The sequence below is a fragment of the Coregonus clupeaformis genome, chromosome 27, assembly GCF_020615455.1.
Source record: "Coregonus clupeaformis isolate EN_2021a chromosome 27, ASM2061545v1, whole genome shotgun sequence".
Lineage (NCBI taxonomy): Eukaryota > Metazoa > Chordata > Actinopteri > Salmoniformes > Salmonidae > Coregonus > Coregonus clupeaformis.
In genome coordinates, this window is record NC_059218.1 from 1,256,681 (window position 1) to 1,275,933 (window position 19,253).

The 19,253-nt window shown below is 45.5% G+C and overlaps 2 protein-coding genes across 3 annotated transcripts in view; one reads left to right on the forward strand and one right to left on the reverse strand.

Annotated features, from left to right (window-relative positions):
* Nucleotides 1-234: 234 nt before the first annotated feature.
* Nucleotides 235-4,122, forward strand: npm2b (nucleophosmin/nucleoplasmin, 2b). Its single transcript, XM_041850100.2, has 10 exons — nt 235-388; nt 633-691; nt 807-889; nt 1,123-1,239; nt 1,528-1,621; nt 1,843-1,967; nt 2,176-2,201; nt 2,328-2,361; nt 2,548-2,586; nt 3,958-4,122. The coding sequence occupies exons 2-9, from the start codon at nt 655-657 to the stop codon at nt 2,578-2,580; spliced, it is 549 nt and encodes a 182-aa protein (XP_041706034.1). The 5' UTR covers nt 235-388; nt 633-654; the 3' UTR covers nt 2,581-2,586; nt 3,958-4,122.
* A 4,576-nt stretch (nt 4,123-8,698) lies between these two features.
* LOC121541512 (unconventional myosin-XVIIIb) overlaps nt 8,699-19,253 on the reverse strand; it is a 33,332-nt gene continuing 22,777 nt past the window's right edge. Inside the window, exons 33-43 of one of the 2 annotated variants that reach the window (XM_041850578.2) lie at nt 15,889-16,050; nt 15,652-15,765; nt 15,336-15,452; nt 15,151-15,234; nt 14,869-15,006; nt 14,489-14,674; nt 12,776-12,912; nt 12,394-12,435; nt 10,179-10,361; nt 9,077-10,049; nt 8,699-8,935 (exon numbers count right to left, since the gene is read on the reverse strand). In XM_041850578.2, the coding sequence (XP_041706512.1) occupies nt 9,098-10,049; nt 10,179-10,361; nt 12,394-12,435; nt 12,776-12,912; nt 14,489-14,674; nt 14,869-15,006; nt 15,151-15,234; nt 15,336-15,452; nt 15,652-15,765; nt 15,889-16,050 (2,115 nt within the window). In that variant the 3' untranslated portion in view covers nt 8,699-8,935; nt 9,077-9,097. The remainder of the gene's footprint in view (nt 8,936-9,076; nt 10,050-10,178; nt 10,362-12,393; nt 12,436-12,775; nt 12,913-14,488; nt 14,675-14,868; nt 15,007-15,150; nt 15,235-15,335; nt 15,453-15,651; nt 15,766-15,888; nt 16,051-19,253) is intronic. The other variant, XM_041850579.2, reaches the window with a different exon arrangement.

Below are 19,253 nucleotides of genomic sequence, written 5' to 3' on the forward strand. Positions count from 1 at the left end.
TTATGAGGTTTATATTTTGTAAAATGAGTATTTGTTCATTTGAATTTCATGCTCGTTTTATTATTTAAAAGTGGAACATGAATTGCGTCATTCAAGTCAAGAGTGTTCAGAAGTTGATGTGTTTATTGATCTCCACTCTCTGGAAGTCACCAACACGTGACAACAGAGGGCCATCAGAGCGAGTTGGTAGGGGCTAGGCGGTGGATTGGGAATCACTCAGTGCCTCTGTTCTAGGATGTGTCACGCCCGTTAACGAGCCAATCAGCTTTGGCGCTTGATGCTTTATTAGCGTCACCTGTCTTCTCATCTTCTTTATAATCGTAAATTTCGGGGATTGTATTTCTCGTTCTCCATCTGTCCAGGATCAATTTGAAGTGGAACGTCTTCGGTAAGGAACTTCATGCGACGTTATGATTTAGGCTTTGATGGCGAAATTCCTTGGTTTTAATAAATATTAGCTGACTAAACTGATAACTCCACCAGAAACGTCCTTCCCTGTGGCCTTTAGTCGGCTAAATAAATATAGGCCTTGAATAACTTATTATTTTTTTGTATCTACTCCGTTGCACATGGTTTTTAATGTGAAGGTTGTCTCCACGTGAGTGAGTCACGAGTCTATTTGTTTTCCCCAGGTAAACTCTCAAATTTGTAAAAATGCACAAACAGGAAAAACCACTGTCGACACTATGGGGTAGGTTATATTTAGCTAGAAATTGTGTACCTATAGTGCCCTTTTTTTTTTTTTTTTTATGTAGTTTTCAGAGCTGTTAGAAGGAATCAGCTTATTTTTGTATTCTGTTTTGTAGGTTGCGAACTCAGTGAGTCAAAGATGGAGGAAACATTCAAAACGGATGACACAAACTACCAACATCAACTCGCCCTGAGAACTGTAAGTCATTACTCAACATGGCGAATCTTTGACATTTTACAATCCAAAAAGTGCTGTACAAACACGTGAACTGACTTTGTTTCAGGTTGTCTTTATTGCAGCCCTGCTGAGCATGTCTGAATTACATTTGAGATCTGTTAATTTGGGTAGCACAACTGCAATCAATACAACCTGGAACGCAATTTAAATAACTTCATTGGTGCATTTTCAAATGACTGACATGTCTTTGGCAGATGTGTCTGGGCGCAGGCGCCAAGGAAGAGTTCAACATTGTGGAGTTGATTACTGGAGAACTGGCTAATGTTAAAGGTGTACCCATGGCCACCCTGCATGCCAATGGCATGCCCATGGTAAAATGTAGTCCCAATCAATTTGTTCTGTGGCAACCTGAATTTTGATTTTAAGCCTATTGCTGTGCCGATAACTTCACAATAGAAAACCAGGTTTATCAATTGAATGATTGTAAAAATAAAAAATAAAAATGCACTTCCCAATGCCCTAGTCCTACATGGCTAATTAAAGTTAACTTAAATCTGCTAATGTTGAGGGAGTAATCACCAGTGGTTACAGGCCTATCCTAGTTGGGTGCCTAGGTCAGTTTGAATAGCAACACTTATTGTCTGTATTGTTCTCTCCAGGTCAATCTCTCTGGGATTGAACTCCACCCTCCTGTCACCTTCAGGCTGAAGAGTGGAGCCGGACCTGTTTACATCTGTGGGGAACACGTCGCACGTGAGTAGGGATGCCCTAAATGATGGGTTGATGGGTGTGAAAATGAAGGCCTCTAGCCTTCCAGCTTATCATGGTCTTGAGGAGTAGCTGGTTTATTACTGTAGGATCTGGTGTTATAATAACGTTTTTCCAGGGGGTAGCTCTAGAAGAGGTTCAGACAGCCATAAATTACAGGGCTTTCTAACTGGGAGCTGTCGTTTATGTAACTTGTTGTTTTCAAGTGGAGGATGACTTCTCGGGCATGGAGAGTGATGAGGAGATGGATGAGGAGGAGGAAGATATTGAGGAGTCTCCTGTGAAGCCTGCTAAGAAAGCACCTGCCAAGAATGGAAATGCTGCAGGCAAGGTATCTTTTAGATCTGAAAAATTCTAGCACATTTTATTTTTGAATGATTTTATATTTCAGTTAACATTTTCAGACATTTGGGCACTTGGCACTGAAATACACATACTTCTAGAATGTGCTATTCTTACTCATCAGTATGTCCATTCCAAGCTTGGCGACGAGATGGTATGCACAAACTGATCAGGCTAATGTTGTTCCCCTTTTCCAGAAAAAGAAGGCAGAGGCAGCAGATGAGTAAGTGGTGTTAATCGATGCGTCTATGATGCATTTATGAAATCCATTTCCTGTAAGTGCTTTACAGAAATGTAATTGTTGCTGTATTCGGTTGCCAGAGCCCTAATTTATGCTCTCTCCTTCCAGACCTGCGTCAGATGATGAGAACCCTCCCAAAAAGGTGCTTTAATATTTACTCTGCCTTTTAATATTTATACCTTGCTATATTTACTTTCCTGTTCAATCTGAGAAACTCTGGCTTTGTCCCAAATGGTACCCTGTTCCCTATATAGTGCACTCAAGCTTCTGTCTCCTGTTAGACTCACGACTGGCCTGGTTTTAAAATGGTTGTTTCTGTGTGTTTCAGGGAAAGGGGAGAGGAAGAGGCAGGGGAAAGTAATCCCAGGTAAGTGACTACCTGGAGACTGCCTCAGGGGAGTAATACTAAGCCCTGAGTGGTCCTCCAGAAGTTGTTGGTAGAGCATGGTGCTTGCAATGCCAGGATTGTGGGTTCCATTCCTGGGACCAAATGTATGCACGCATGACTAGGTTGCTTTGGCTAAATGGCATATAGAAAATCCACTCCACTGGACAAAATATAAACGCAACATGTAAGGTGTTGGTTTTGTGAGCTGAAATACAAGATCTCTGAAATTTTCCATACGCACAATGCTTCTGTCAAATTTGTGTACATCCCTTTTAGTGAGCACTTCTCCTCCTTTGCCAAGCTAATCCATCCACCTGATGGGTGTGGCATATCAAGAAGCTGATTAAACAGCATGATCATTACAGGCGCACCTTCTGCTGGGGACAATAAAAGGCCACTAAAATGTGCAGTTCTGTTACATATCGCCAGAGATGTCTCAAGTTTTGAGGGAGCGTGCAGTTGGCATGCTAACTGCAGGAATGTCCACCAGAGCTGTTGCCAGAGAATTGAATGTTAATTTCTCTACCATAAACTGCCTTCAACTTCGTTTTAGAGAATATTGCATAATGTCCAACCAGCCTCACAACTGCAGACCACGTGTAACCATGCCAGCCCAGGACCTTCACATCTGGCTTCTTCACCTGCAGGATTGTCTGAGACCAGCCACCCGGACAGCTGATGAAAGAGTTTGTCTGTAATAAGCCCTTTTGTGGGGGAAAAACTCATTCTTATTGGCTGGGCCTGGCTCCCAAGTGGGTGGGCCTTCCATGGTTGTGCCCTTGCCCCAGAGATTAGGGCCTAATTGATTTCCTTATGAACTATAACTCAGTAAAATAGTTTATTGTTGCGTTTTTATATTTTTGTTAAGTACATGTTTTTTCAATAGTCCACGATAGTCACAAAATGTTTTGCAAGTCAGCAGGTACGTTAAGATTGGACTTTAAAGAAGCGAAGTGTCACTTGCCCCAAGGCATGTGACACTTTGGCTGTGTTCTAGATCATCAGAACTGTATGATGGGGAAAATTGTCACGGACTGAGCTAAAAATAGTGAGTCGTTATTTATGATGCAAGGTGATTTGTTCAGTCGGCAGTCGCCTGCAATGTCAAACAGGATTTTCCATGAAGCAAAGCGCTTATCTTAAACTTGACTGCTGACATGCAAAACATTTTGGGACCAACAGTGGACTAATTTTAAAATAATCTAGTTTGAGTAGATGTTTCCTTAGTCTCGCTTTACTGCTGATCTAGGATAAAGCATTGCACATAAAACCTTGGCGCCTGAGGTGTGTAGCCTGATGACTGCTGATTTGGCTTTACTGAATGACAACCATTTCTTTGGTCTGTTTCAGGTGCTGCTGCTCCAAATGTCCTGTTACAGTTTAGATTGACCAAAGGTTCTGTCAATCAATTTAGTTGTTTCTTTCTACCTGTGCATTACATGGATCAAACTATTTAAACTAAGGCTGTTTATCCTGTACACGTTGGTGCTTTGTAAATAAATTGTTTGGAAGAAATGGTCTTGTCCTGGTCATAGTGGTAGTAATCAACATGTACTGTGTATATGAAACTACATATAATTGGTTTATCACCATTAATCTACAAACCATGTTAGTCGGTCATGTTTATCTAACGTCGTCATGTCTGCTCTTCAGGTCGGAAAGTCATAGCTCTAGAAAGACGCCTGAGTTCTCCACTTGGAATTCTGAGTGACTGTTCAAACCCCCCCCCCCAGTTTTCTTGAACGCACTGAAGTCTGAGTTCAGTTTTGAACGCGGCAGAACAACCTGTCCCAAATTAACCTACACTTGATCCCTACCTCTAGGGTCAACACTTCCATTGGCTCCTGCCTTTATATCCAGCTGGACTGTAATATGCACTGAGTATACCAAACATTAGGAACACCTTCCCAATATTGACTTGCACCTGCCCTTTGCCCACGAACAGCCTCAATTCGTAGGGGCATGGACTCTACAAAGTGTCACACGTTCCACAGCGATGCTGGCCCGTGTTGGATGTCCTTAAGGTGGTGGACCATTCTTGATACGTGTGAAACCCAGCAGCGTTGCAGTTCTTGACACAAACCTGTGTGCCTGGCACCTACTACCGTGCCCCGTTCAAAGGAACTTAAAATTAAATATTTTGTCTTGCTCGTTCACTCTCAATGGCACACACAATCCATGTCTCAAGGCTTAAATCCTCCTTTAACCTGTCTCCTCCCCTTCTACACTGAAGTGGATTTAACATGACATTAGGGAACATAGCTTTCACCTTGTCAGTCTGTCATGGAAAGAGCAGTTAATGTTTTGTATACTCAGTGTAGTTCTCGGTAAGATTCTGGTGAACAGATGGATTTGGAGGATACTGGAGAGACATCACTGCAGTCTGACACCCAGTCCTAAATCACCTAGCTTACCTTGACCCCTACCTTTACCTTTCTACCTCATAAATATAATCCAACTGAACCATTAGTGCAGTTTTCTGTTAGATTCTGGACAGGAGACATCGCTGGTAGTCTGATTCTAGGGAATAAACCCTACAATACCTGTGGCACTCCAGGACCAGAGTAATTAGGGTTAAGTGCCTTGCTGAAGGGCACATCGGCTGATTTTTCACCTAGACGGCTCAGGGACTTGAACCAGCGACCTTTTGGTTACTCACCCAACGCTCTTAACTGCAAGGCTACCTGCCACCTCTACATCTGCCTTAGAACTAGTGACCAACTCAAAGCAGACCCCAGCGTTAGTTACAGTGCCTTCAGAAAAGTATTCATACCCCTCGACTTATTCCACAATTTGTTACAGCCTGAACTCAAAATGGATAAAATTGATTTTTTTTCTCACCCATCTACACACAATACCCCCAAAATTGTTGCTCATTTATTGAAAATCAAATACAGAAATATTTAATTGACATAAGTATTCACACCCCTGAGCCAATACAGTTAGAATCACATTTGGCAGCAATTACAGCTGTCTCTGAGCTTTGCACATTATTCTTAAAAAAAAAAATATTTAAGCTCTGTCAAGTTGATTGTTAATCATTGCTAGACAGCCATTTAAGTCTTGCCATAGATTTATAGGTGGTGGAACACAGTTTCGCAAATTTTTTTATTTTCATAACAGTGCTTCTAATCTAACTGATCATTGATCTTCAGTGGGCTCAATGTTTCAATTAACCACACAATCCACAACATCTTTGGCTTGAGTGTGTATATACAGTGGGGAGAACAAGTATTTGATACACTGCCGATTTTGCAGGTTTTCCTACTTACAAAGCATGTAGAGGTCTGTAATTTTTATCATAGGTACACTTCAACTGTGAGAGACGGAAACTAAAACCCAAATCCAGAAAATCACATTATGATTTTTAAGTAATTAATTAGCATTTTATTGCATGACATAAGTATTTGATCACCTACCAACCAGTAAGAATTCCGGCTCTCACAGACCTGTTAGTTTTTCTTTAAGAAGCCCTCCTGTTCTCCACTCATTACCTGTATTAACTGCACCAGTTTGAACTCGTTACCTGTATAAAAGACACCTGTGCACACACTCAATCAAACAGACTCCAACCTCTCCACAATAGCCAAGACCAGAGAGCTGTGTAAGGACATCAGGGATAAAATTGTAGACCTGCACAAGGCTGGGATGGGCCACAGGACAATAGGCAAGCAGCTTGGTGAGAAGGCAACAACTGTTGGCGCAATTATTAGAAAATGGAAGCAGTTCAAGATGACGGTCAATCACCCTCGGTCTGGGGCTCCATGCAAGATCTCACCTTGTGGGGCATCAATGATCATTAGGAAGGTGAGGGATCAGCCCAGAACTACACGGCAGGACCTGGTCAATGACCTGAAGAGAGCTGGGACCACAGTCTCAAAGAAAACCATTAGTAACACACTACGCCGTCATGGATTAAAATCCTGCAGCGCACGCAAGGTCCCCCTGCTCAAGACAGCGCATGTCCCGTCTAAAGTCTGCCAAAGACCATCTGGATGATCCAGAGGAGGAATGGGAGAAGGTCATGTGGTCTGATGAGACAAAAATATAGCTTTTTGGTCTAAACCACTCGCCGTGTTTGGAGGAAGAAGAAGGATAAGTACAACCCCAAGAACACCATCCCAACCGTGAAGCATGGAGGTTGAAACATCATTCTTTGGGGATGCTTTTCTGCAAAGGGGACAGGACGACTGCACCGTATTGAGGGGAGGATGGATGGGGCCATGTAACGCGAGATCTTGGCCAACAACCTCCTTCCCTCAGTAAGAGCATTGAAGATGGGTCGTGGCTGGGTCTTCCAGCATGACAATGACCCGAAACACACAGCCAGGGCAACTAAGGAGTGGCTCCGTAAGAAGCATCTCAAGGTCCTGGAGTGGCCTAGCCAGTCTCCAGACCTGAACCCAATAGAAAATCTTTGGAGGGAGTTGAAAGTCCGTATTGCCCAGCGACAGCCCCGAAACCTGAAGGATCTGGAGAAGGTCTGTATGGAGGAATGGGCCAAAATCCCTGCTGCAGTGTGTGCAAACCTGGTCAAGACCTACAGGAAACGTATGATCTCTGTAACTGCAAACAAAGGTTTCTGTACCAAATATTAAGTTCTGCTTTTCTGATGTATCAAATACTTATGTCATGCAATACAATGCAAATTAATTACTTAAAAATCATACAATGTGATTTTCTGGATTTTTGTTTTAGATTCCGTCTCTCACAGTTGAAGTGTACCTATGATAAAAATTACAGACCTCTACATGCTTTGTAAGTAGGAAAACCTGCAAAATCGGCAGTGTATCAAATACTTGTTCTCCCCACTGTATCTTAATTAAGTCTTCACTTAAGCGTGTGTATATATTTTTATTGACTCTGACTTCAATGTGTATACAGTGCATTCGGAAAGTATTTAGACCCCTTGACTTCTTCCACATTTTGTTATGTTACAGCCTTATTCTAAAATTGATTAAATCGTTTTTTCCCCTTTTCAATCTAAACACAATACCCCATAATGACAAAGCAAAAACTGGTTTTTAGATTCTTTTGCAAATTTATTAAAAACAAAAAAACTGAAATATCACATTTACATAAGTATTCAGACCCTTTACTCAGTACTTTGTTGAAGAACCTTTGACAGCGATTACAGTCTTGAGTCTTCTTGGGTATGACGCTACAAGCTTGGCACACCAAGCTAGGCACTCTGTCAGGTTGGATGAGGAGTGTTGCTGTACAGGTATCTCCAGAGATATTAGATCGGCTTCAAGTCTGGGCTCTGGCTGGGCCACTCAAGGACATTCAGAGACTTGTCCCGAAGACAGTCCTGCGTTGTCTTGGCTGTGTGCTTAGGTTTATTGTCCTGTTGGAAGGTGAATATTCGCCCCAGTCTGAGGTCCTGAGCGCTCTTGAGCAGGTTTTCATCAAGGATCTCTCTGTACTTTGCTCCGTTCATCTTTCCCTCGATCCTGACTAGTCTCCTAGTCCATGCCGCTGAAAAACATCCCCACAGCATGATGCTGCCACCACCATGGCTCACTGTAGGGATGGTGCCAGGTTTCCTCCAGACGTGACCCTTGGGATTCAGGCCAAAGAGTTCAATCTTGGTTTCATCAGACCAGAGAATCTTGTTTCTCATGGTCTGAGAGTCCTTTAGGTGCCTTTTGGCAAACTCCAAGCGGAGTGTCATGTGCCTTTTACTGAGGTGTGGCTTCCGTCTGGCCACTCTACCATAATGGCCTGATTGGTAGAGTGCTGCAGAGATGGTTTTCCTTCTGGAAGGTTCTGGACAATTCCTTCGACCTCATGGCTTGTTTTTTGCTTTGACATGCACTGTCAACTGTGGGACCTTTTATATAGACAGGTGTGGGCCTTTCGAAATCTTGATTGCGCTCCAATCAAGTTGTAGAAACATCTCAAGGATGATCAATGGAAACAGGATGCACCTGAGCTCAATTTCGAGTCTCATAGCAAAGGGTCTGAATACCTATGTAAATAAGGTATTTCTGTTATTTAATTTTAATAAATTAGCAAACATTTCTAAAAACCTATTTTAATTTTGTCATTGTGGGATATTGTGTATAGATTGATGAGGAAAACAATTAATTTAATCCATTTTAGGATAAGGCTATGTGTGGAAAAAGTCAATGGGTCTGAATATGCTCCGAATGTACTGTATATCTTCAGCACATCTTTAACTTAAGTGTGTATCTATCTTCATTGATTCTTTGGCACGAGTGTGTATATCTTCAATGGCTCTTTGGCTTGAGTGTGACTCCTTGCAGCTTGCATAGGGATCTCTGTGAGTGGCTTCAGTTTATCCTTCCTCACACACACATGCAGGCTGGGGAGAGAAAGCGAGGGGAAGAGGAAAGAAAACAGAGGGAGAGGGAACAGAGCAGAAGAGAGGAACGCATTAGAATACATCAAACGTTGTAGTGTTGACTGCCTTACAGTGCGTGCATGTTTCTATGCTACACCTCACCTCAGCCTCTCTCCTCTCCTCTTAGTCAACCTCACTCTTCCTCATGTCCTGACTCTTCCTCAGGTATTTCTTCATGACAGAAGCCACGTCTCCACCCTCACTTCCCTCCGCCTCCAGCCTCTCTCCCTGCAGCCCCGCACCCCCCCTACACCTCACCCCTCCTCCCTGGGAGCTCCCCCCAGACCCTGAGCTGGTGGAGCTGGAGTCGGAGCCCTTCCTGCTGCGTGTGGAGGGGGGCAGCTCCCCAAAGTGGACACTGAGTGCCCTCCGACCCCCTCTGACTGAATTGGCCAGGCTGCTGTTGGACTGGGCCCGTCGGATGGCCGGCAGAATGTCAGAGGCTGCGTCGTCACGGTTACTGTCACCTAGGAGACGGCGGTTCTGGAACACCATGGGTTCCGACCCCAGACAGCCCTCTCCACCGCCCTCGCTGACAACTCTCTCCAGCAGCCTACGTCTCATTGGCTGGGGCGAGCGCAGGGATCTGATTGGTTCTTCACAGTCTTCCTCGGGGATGGAGATAGTGGGTGGGCGACAGCAGGAAGCAGTGGGGGAGGTGAGGGGGAGAGAGGGGAGGGAGGAGAGCGAGTCGGCGGAGCTGTAGCGTTTGGCTCCGGAGTCCCTGGAGGCTGCAGATGAAGCCTGGGGTTCGCTTATAATGCGCAGGCTGGCGGCTCGGGGCAGTAGTGGGGAAGGAGGTTTGAGGATGCTGCGGGGCTCCTGAAGGTCCTTGGGGCCCAAGGAGAGGGCTGAGGCTCTGCGGCGGAGGGTTGAGTCCCCAGTGGTCTGGTAGATAGGGAGAGAAATAGTACTGCCACCCCCTTCCCCGGTCTCTGCCCTCCCTCGCCGCTTACGAAGACCCTCTAACAGCTCGGAGAGGGCGGAGGAGGAGGCCCGACCAGGGCCTGAACTATCCCCATTACCAACCCAACCCCCTGGTTCTGAACCCTCCTCATCTGGGTCCACACAGGAGCTGGGGGAGAGGAAGAGAAAGGAGAATCAAACATTTGACATATAAAAGAGGATTAGTATCTATGCAGTTACTATTGAATTGAATTATTCAAGTTGAACTGTACTAAATCAAACTGAACTGACGACTCACCGAAAGCTGTAAGTGCTCATGGTGTCTGTGACAGACTGGCGCCCCGACTGGTTGCTGATGGTACTGCTGCCACAGGGAGAGCCCCCCCTAGCCTCCCCTCGGGGAACGCCCAGCCAATGACGGATGCCCTCGCCAACATCCTCCGTGCCCAGAGATTGAGAACCAACACTAGACACACTGTCGCTGAGGAAGAGAGAAATACACACACACAGTGTCACTGAGAGGCAGAGATCACACATACTACCAAGAGAGAGAAGACACGTGACGCTACACAGCCAGTGATGCAAGACTTCTAAGCCAGGGTCAGCCACAGGACATTTCCTGTCCCTGTCTCTGTGTCCTCTCTCTCCTGCTGTGAGACTGGAGGTGGTGGCAGATTATATTGGAGACACAGTCAGGGTGTCAGACATTCACACTCAGGTCACATACTGGTACTGTATATTAACTAACTACCACCTCTCCCATCTGCCATCAGCGCCCCCAGAGAGAGGTGGGAGAGAGAGAGTGGAAGAGAGAGAGGTGGGAGAGAGAGTGGAAGAGAGAGAGGTGGAAGAGAGAGAGGTGGGAGAGAGAGTGGAAGAGAGAGAGGTGGAAGAGAGAGAGGTGGAAGAGAGAGAGAGGTGGGAGAGAGAGAGTGGAAGAGAGAGAGGTGGGAGAGAGAGTGGAAGAGAGAGAGGTGGAAGAGAGAGAGGTGGAAGAGAGAGAGAGGTGGAAGAGAGAGAGAGGTGGGAGAGAGAGATGGAAGAGAGAGAGAGGTGGGAGAGAGCGAGGTGGGAGAGAGCGAGGTGGAAGAGAGAGAGGTGGTAGAGAGAGGTGGGAGAGAGAGGTGGAAGAGAGAGAGGTGGGAGAGAGTGAGGTGGGATAGAGAGAGGTGGGAGAGAGAGAGGTGGAAGAGAGAGAGGTGGGAGAGAGAGTGGAAGAGAGAGAGAGGGGGGAGAGAGAGATGGGAGAGAGAGAGGTGGAAGAGAGAGAGGTGGGAGAGAGAGAGAGGTGGGAGAGAGAGAGGTGGGAGAGAGAGAGATGGAAGAGAGAGAGAGGTGGGAGAGAGAGGTGGGAGAGAGTGAGGTGGAAGAGAGAGGTGGAAGAGAGAGAGGTGGGAGAGAGAGGTGGAAGAGAGAGAGGTGGGAGAGAGTGAGGTGGGAGAGAGAGGTGGGAGAGAGAGAGGTGGGAGAGAGTGGTGGGAGAGAGAGGTGGGAGAGAGAGTGGTGGGAGAGAGAGGTGGAAGAGAGAGAGGTGGAAGAGAGAGGTGGAAAAGAGAGAGGTGGGAGAGAGGGGTGGGGGAGAGAGAGAGGTGAGAGAGAGGGGTGGGAGAGAGAGGGGTGGGAGAGAGAGGGGTGGGCGAGAGAGGTGGAAGAGAGAGAGAGGTGAGAGAGAGAGGTGGGAGAGAGAGGTGGAAGAGACAGAGAGGTGGGAGAGAGAGAGGTGGAAGAGAGCAGTGGAAGAGAGAGAGGTGTGAGAGAGAGAGGTGTGAGAGAGAGGTGAGAGAGAGAGGTGGAAGAGAGAGGTGGAAGAGAGAGAGGTGGGAGAGAGAGAGAGGTGGGAGAGAGAGAGGTGGAATAGAGGTAGATGGAGGGAGCGAGAATTAAAAAGTAATAGGTCAAGGAAGAGAAGTTGAAGAGAACAGAGAGAGGGATGGAGAAGCGACAGAGCAGGCGAGATTGAGAGAGGGAACGGTAAAATGATGATAGAGAGGGACAGGAGGGAGAGAGTGAGATAGAGAGAGAGAGAGAGAGCAGAACTGGCTTCTGTACTGTAAGTACCATGCTTTATTGAAGACAAGAATATCACAGCTGGTGAACTCTCAAACACACCCCTTAGAACAGAGAAAAGCTTCTTGTGTCTCTTAAACGTGCGTGCGTGTATTTCTTTGCTCCAGCCATGTGGTTCTCGAACTTGTCCACACACAGACCACAAGACAAACCAACAGGGTTTTGGAGCTAAGTGCCTCTGTAGAATGGAGCAGTCAGACTACAGCTCAGACATCTAGCCATGCACACAGCCACTCACAACAAGGCTATTCAGCTCACAACTAGCATTGCAACATGCTCTGTCTGTCCACATCATCAACAGCCCTGGGATCAAGTCAGAGAACAGACTGGTCTGAAAACACACACACACACACACACACACACACACACACACACACACACACACACACACACACACACACACACACACACACACACACACACACAGAGGGACCCAGGGTTCTTACAGGTCTCTCTTTCTAGTCAAGGATTCCACAGCCGTCGCAACACTTGGGGAGAGGGGTCAAAGGTCAGTGGTCAGATCAGTGATAATGTAACTTCCTTGTGAACACACCTGTACCTGTCCTTGACTCATTTTACATTTATATTTTAGTCATTTAGCAGACGCTCTTATCCAGAGCGACTTACAGTTAGTGAGTGCATACGTTTTTTTTATTTTCATACTGGGAATCGAACCCACAACCCTGGCGTTGCAAACGCCATGCTCTACCAAATGAGCTACACGGGACCACCTAACTCCTAACAGAGTCATTCTTCCAACACACATCATTACTTTAACCCTGCCCCTATACCTCTCTCACACCATCAAACACAGTAAGATACTAATACCTCTCATCATCATCACTCTCGTCACTAGACTCCACCTCCTCCAGTGCGGCCTGCAGATCAACAATACGGCGGATGGATGTCTCTAGATCGGCTTGTAATGTCTGTCTGACTGCACTCAGCTCCGTCACTTGCATCTCCTGAGAACAGAGAGAGAGAAAAAGAGAGATGTGTCCATAGGTGAGGTGAGAGATGTGTCCATAGGTGAGGTGACAGACATGCCACAAGGAACGCTAAGAACGTGTGTGTGTGTGTGTGTGTGTGTGTGCGTGCGTGCGTCCGTGCCAGAGGCCAACTGTAAGTTTATCCATGCTATTCAATACAGGCCAATATGGATGAGTCTTATAATAATGCCCATTTCTTATCATACCATCAGTCATATACTGTGGTACACATACCCACAAACACACACACCCGCGGGTCCTGGGCCTTCCTGTAGAGTGTGTATGTGTGTTTGTCAGGGTTCTCGAGGAGCATTTTTCCGTAGACAGAAAGAAGAGAGTGATTGATCTATTAATCTTCCCCTTTCCCTGCTCTCATCCTGTCATCTCTCTCTCCCTCTCACATACACACACACACACACAAACACTAGCTCATTCACTCAAATGTACGACACACACTAGCGCACATGACATGAAGTGTACATATGACATACACCCTTTATGACGCACACACACGTGTGGGGGGTTAGTGGTTGTCATAGAGACACGGGGAGTGGGATGGGGTGTGTGTGTGTCCTTAACCTTGAGAAGGCTATGAGGATTAATCACAGCCAGACAGTGGCACAGCTAGAGAGAGAATGCAGGGGAGACAGAGAGTGAGTGTGTGTGTTTGTATCTCGCTTTGTGTGTCTGCGTGGTTGGACATTAGGTTGTGAAAGGGCATCAGTGTTACTGACACTCAGAATACATAACAGGCACATATATACACACACATACCTATAGCCTACATACACAGAAACACACACAACACAATCACTACAGATACCGCCCTGCTCTCGTGTGTGTGTGTGTGTCATATGTCTGCGGCTACTATCCTGTTCTCTCTTTGTGAGGTGTGTATAGTGTGTGTAGCATGTATATGAGTATGTGTTTGTGTGTGTACAGTGTGTGTATGAGTGTGTGTACACTGAGTATACAAAACATTAAGGACACCTGCTCTTTCCATGACATAGACTGACCAGGTGAATCCAGGTGAAAGCTATGATCCCTTATTGATGTAACTTGTTAAATCCACTTCAATCAGTGTAGATGAAGGGGAGGAGACAGGTTAAAGAAGGATTTTTAAGCCTTGAGACGATTGAGACATGGATTGTGTATGTGTGCCATTCAAAGGGTGAATGTGTCATTCAAAGGGTGAATGGCAAGGCAAAATATTTAAGTGCCTTTGAATGGGTATGGTAGTAGGTGCCAGGCGCACCGGTTTGTGTCAAGAACTGCAACGCTGCTGGGTTTTTCACGCTCAACAGTTTCCCGTGTGTATCAAGAATGCTCCACCACCCAAAGGCAATCAAGCCAACTTGACACCACTGTGGGAAGCATTGGAGTCAACATGGGCCAGCATCCCTGTGGAATGCTTTCGACACCTTGTAGAGTCCATGTACCGACGAATTGAGGCTGTTCTGAGGGCAAAAGGGGGGGGGGGGTGGGGGGGTGCAACTCTATATTAGGAAGGTGTCCTTAATGTTTTGTACAATCAGTGTATAGTGTGTGTTACCAGCTCCATGCGTCTGCGGCTGCTGTCATGTTCTCTCTGAGCCAGGTCTTCCATCTCATGTCTCATGTCGTGGAGGCGTTGTTGGTAGTACTGACTGTTCTCTCTCTCCCTGGCCTCTGTCTCGGCACTCTGCTCCAGCTCCTCTCCCAGGCGCACCACACTGTCCCTCAGACGCAGCACCAGCACCTACAAAGAGATTTTTCTGAGAGATTATTATTTTCATTATTTATAGAATTTCAGAATTTCTGCTTTGGCAATATGTACACCATGCCAATATTGCACCATTAAATTGAATTCAATTGAGAGAAAGAGAGAGATATTAGAGTGAAAGAGAGACAGAGTAAGATAAAGTTACTGTCCATTTTGTGTTGTCGTTTTACCTCAAACCTCTTGACCTGTCCTCTCTGGAACTCCAGCTTGTTCTCCAGGTCACACACCTTGGCCTCCTGCTTACTGACGATACTACGGCCCACGGTGGACGACTCCAGGAACTGTACCCTGGCCACACTCGTTGCAAGCTGAGGGGGAGGAGAGGAACAGAGAGGAGGAGGGGCCGAAGGACAAGAGGAATGGCAGAGTGTGTTATTCAGCCAGTCTCCTATCCACAGTAACAGCATGTGTAGTTCACCATCTCCCCACATTACTCAGCTGTCAGTCCTTACCTCTTCCTGTAGTGTGTGTCTCTGTTTATTGACTTCCTCCAATTCAGCCTGCAACTCTCTGATCTGAGAGATATCACTGGAGGACTGAGAGAGAGAAAGATCATGTTTTGGTCATCTTTAATTTTAGAACCTGCAAAGTTTTTATACATGATTTTGAGCCACTATGAGGCAGAGAGGGAACCCACCTGTGCGATGAGGGCTTTGTGTTTCTTCATGAGTTCATTAAGGTCCTCCTGGTCCTCCTCTAGTCTCTTCAACAGATCTGAATTCTCATGTTGGAGCTGGGCTACCTGCTCATCCACCTACACATAGACGCACACACTTTAAAACGACTCTCTTCAATAGATTGTTGTCCTCACATATCTACAGGATCCTGTTACTGTTGGTTTCAGTAGGACTGTAAACACTTTGATGTTCAAAGTTCCCGAACACGACTGATCATTATAATATTCTAGTACCCGTTGTAGTAGGGGTGCAGCATGAGGCCTCTATCTCGCTCACCAGATGCTTGTGTTTGCAGATGTTCTCTAGTTCTATCTGAGCATTCTCCAGTTCCATGGACAGAGTCTTCTGAACACTCTCCACCTCCGCTCTCCTCGCCTCGCTCTCCTCCAACTGACAGAGAGAGATAGAGGGAGCGAGAGAAAGACAGGGAGAGGGAGTGGAAGATATTTTTGTAATTGTGAGTCTAAAACACACCTTGATTCACTTTCATAACATCATAGTGTGTGTGTTTACCTGGCAGTGCAGGCGCTCTATGTGTTCCTTGCTGCCGGGGGCCTGGCTGTGTCCAGGGTTGTCTATGGTAGACAGTAGTAGCTGAGCGTCCACCAGCAGAGCATGGGTTCTCTTCAGATCTCTCCTCAGTCTCTTCTCCACGTCAAAGTCCCTGTGGCCCACCTGGTAGAAGGATGAGATAGGGTGCAGGCAGCAGGCTGTTAGCCTGCCTGCCAGCTTAGTGGAGTCTGCCACTAGCACAGGCAGTGTAGTCAGCTCAGCTGTCCCCATTGAGACCGTGTCTGTGCCTCGATCTAGGTCGGGCAAAACTAAACATGGCGGTGTTCGCCTTAGCAATCTCACTGGAATAAAGACATCCTCCATTCCTGTCATTATTAAAAGAGATTGTGATAATATCTCACATCTCAAAATAGGACTACTTAATGTTAGATCCCTCACTTCCATGGCAGTCATAGTCAATTAATTAATCACTGATCATAACCTTGATGTGATTGGCATGACTGAAACATGGCTCAAGCCTGATGAATTTAGTGTGTTAAATTAGGCCTCTCCTCCTGGTTACACTAGTGACCATATCCCCCGCGCATCACCTCAAAGGCGGAGGTGTTGCTAACATTTACGACAGCAAATAAAAAACTAATTTCAGTCTTTTGAGCTTCTAGTCATGAAATCTATGCAGCCTACTCAATCACTTTTTATAGCTACTGTTTACAGGCCTCATGGGCCGTATACAGCGTTCCTCACTGAGTTCCCTGACTTCCTATCTGACCTTGTAGTCCTGGCAGATAATGTTCAAATTTTTGGTGACTTCAATATTCACAAGGAAAAGTCCACAAACCCACTCCAAAAGGCTTTCGGAGCCATCATCGACTCAGTGGGTTTGGTCCAACATGTCTCCGGACCTACACATTTCCATAGTCATACCCTGGATCTAGTTTTGTCCCGTGGAATAAATATTGTGGATCTCAAAGTTTTTCCTTATAATCCTGGACCAACATCTTATTACGTTAGCAATCGCAACAAATAATCTGCTCAGACCCCAACCAAGGATTATCGAAAGCTGTGCTATAGATTATTGGACAACCCGAAGATTCCTAGATGCCCTTCCAGAATCCCTCCACCTACCCAAGGACGTCAGAGAACAAAAATCAGTTAACCACCTAACCAAGAATCTAAATTGAACCTTGCATAATACCATAGATGCAGTCACATCTCTAAAAACAAAAAATATTTCTCACAAGAAATGTTCTCTGTGGTAAACAGAAAATATCAGAGAAGCAAGCTTCCACAATATTGGAACGGAAATGGCGCTCCACCATACTGGAAGTCTTCCGACTAGCTTGGAAAGCCAGTAACATGCAATATCGAAGAGCCCTCAATGCTGCTCGATCAGCATACTTTTCCAACCTAATTGAGGAGACTAAAAACAATCAAACATGTATTTTTGATACTGTCACAAAACTAACTAAAAAGCACCATTCCTCAAGAGAGGAAGGCCTTCATCTAACTAAAAAGCAGCATTCCTCAAGAGAGGATGACCTTCACTTCAGCAGTGATGAATTCATGAACTTCTTTGACGAAAAGATCATGATCATTAGAAAGCAAATTACGGACAAATTACCTGAGTCTGCACAGAACTGCCAGGACTTAGGATCAATGGAGACACTCAAGTTTTTTAATCCTGTATCTCTCGACACATTCACGAAAATAGTCATGGCCTCTTCCAGCTGCCTACTGGACCCTATTCCAACTGAACTACTGAAAGAGCTACTTCCTGTGCTTGGCCCTCCTATGTTGAACATAATAAACGGCTCCCTATCCACCGGATGTGTACCAAACTCACTAAAAGTGGCAGTAATAAAGCTTGTCATGAAAAAGCCAACCTTCACCCGGAACATTTTAAAAACTATTGGCCTACACTACCGGTCAAAAGTTTTAGAATACTGTCACGTCTCCTCCCGTTGCTCCCCTCCGGTGCTCTGATTCGCCGGTCTACTGAGCCACCAGCCTGAGCCACCAGCCTGAGCGCACCACCTCGGCAACACCGGAATGGAAACCCAACGCACCCTAATCACCTCCAGCACACCTGCACCTCATCATCTCATCACCACCCCTATTTAGCCCTGGACTGTTCTGGATGATGTTGTGTGTGATTGTTTAGCTTCATGTCGTTTACTCTATCTTTGTTATTTCTCTTGTTTATTGTTAAGTAAACCTTGACCTTGTTAATTCCTGCGTCTGCGTCCTGCCTCTTCGTATACTCAGTACGCGTCACAAACACCTACTCATTCCAGGGTTTTTCTTTATTTTTACTATTTTCTACATTGTAGAATAATAGTGAAGACATCAAAACTATGAAATAACACATAGTAGTAACCAAAAAAGTGTATATTTTAGATGTTTAGATTTTTCAAATAGCCACACTTTGCCTTGATGACAGCTTTGCACACTCTTGGCATTCTCTCAACCAGCTTCATGAGGTAGTCACATGGAATGCATTTCAATTAACAGGTGTGCCTTCTTAAAAGTTAATTTGTGGAATTTATTTCCTTCTTAATGCGTTTCAGCCAATCAGTTGTGTTGTGAAAAGGTAGGAGGGGTATACAGAAGACAGCCCTATTTGGTAAAAGACCAAGTCCATATTATGGCAAGAATAGCTCAAATAAGCAAAGACAAACGACAGTCCATCATTACTTTAAGACATGAAGGTCAGTCAATACGGAACATTTCAAGAACTTTGAAAGTTTCTTCAAGTGCAGTCGCAAAAACCATCAAGCGCTATGATGAAACTGCTGCAAAGGATAAGTTCATTAGAGTTACCTGCCTCAGAGTTCAAGTAATAGACACATCTCAACATCAACTGTTCAGAGGAGACTGTGTGAATCAGGCCTTCATGGTTGAATTGCTGCAAAGAAACCACTAATAAAGGACACCAATAATAAGAAGAGACTTGCTTGGGCCAAGAAACACGAGCAATGGACATTAGACCGGTGGAGATTTGTCCTTTGGTCTGGAGTCCAAATTGGAGATTTTTGGATCCAACCACTGTGTCTTTGTGAGACGGTGTGGGTGAACGGATGATCTCCGCATGTGTATTTCCCTCTGTAAAGCATGGAGGAGGAGGTGTTATGGCTTTGCTGGTGACATTGTCTGTGATTTATTTAGAATTCAAGGCACACTTAACCAGCATGACTACCACAGCATTCTGCAGCGATATGCCATCCCATCTGGTTTGGGCTTAGTGGGACTATCATTTGTTTTTCAACAGGACAATGACCCAACACACCTCCAGGCTGTGTAAGGGCTATTTTACCAAGAAGGAGAGTGATGGAGTGCTGCATCAGATGACCTGGCCTCAACCAAAT

Coding starts and splice junctions, on each gene's coding strand:
- npm2b (XM_041850100.2), top strand. CDS start 655: ATGCACAAACAGGAAAAACCACTGTCGACACTATGGG. Junction 692..806: donor ACCACTGTCGACACTATGGG/GTAGGTTATATT, acceptor TCTGTTTTGTAG/GTTGCGAACTCAGTGAGTCA. Junction 2,202..2,327: donor AAGGCAGAGGCAGCAGATGA/GTAAGTGGTGTT, acceptor CTCTCCTTCCAG/ACCTGCGTCAGATGATGAGA.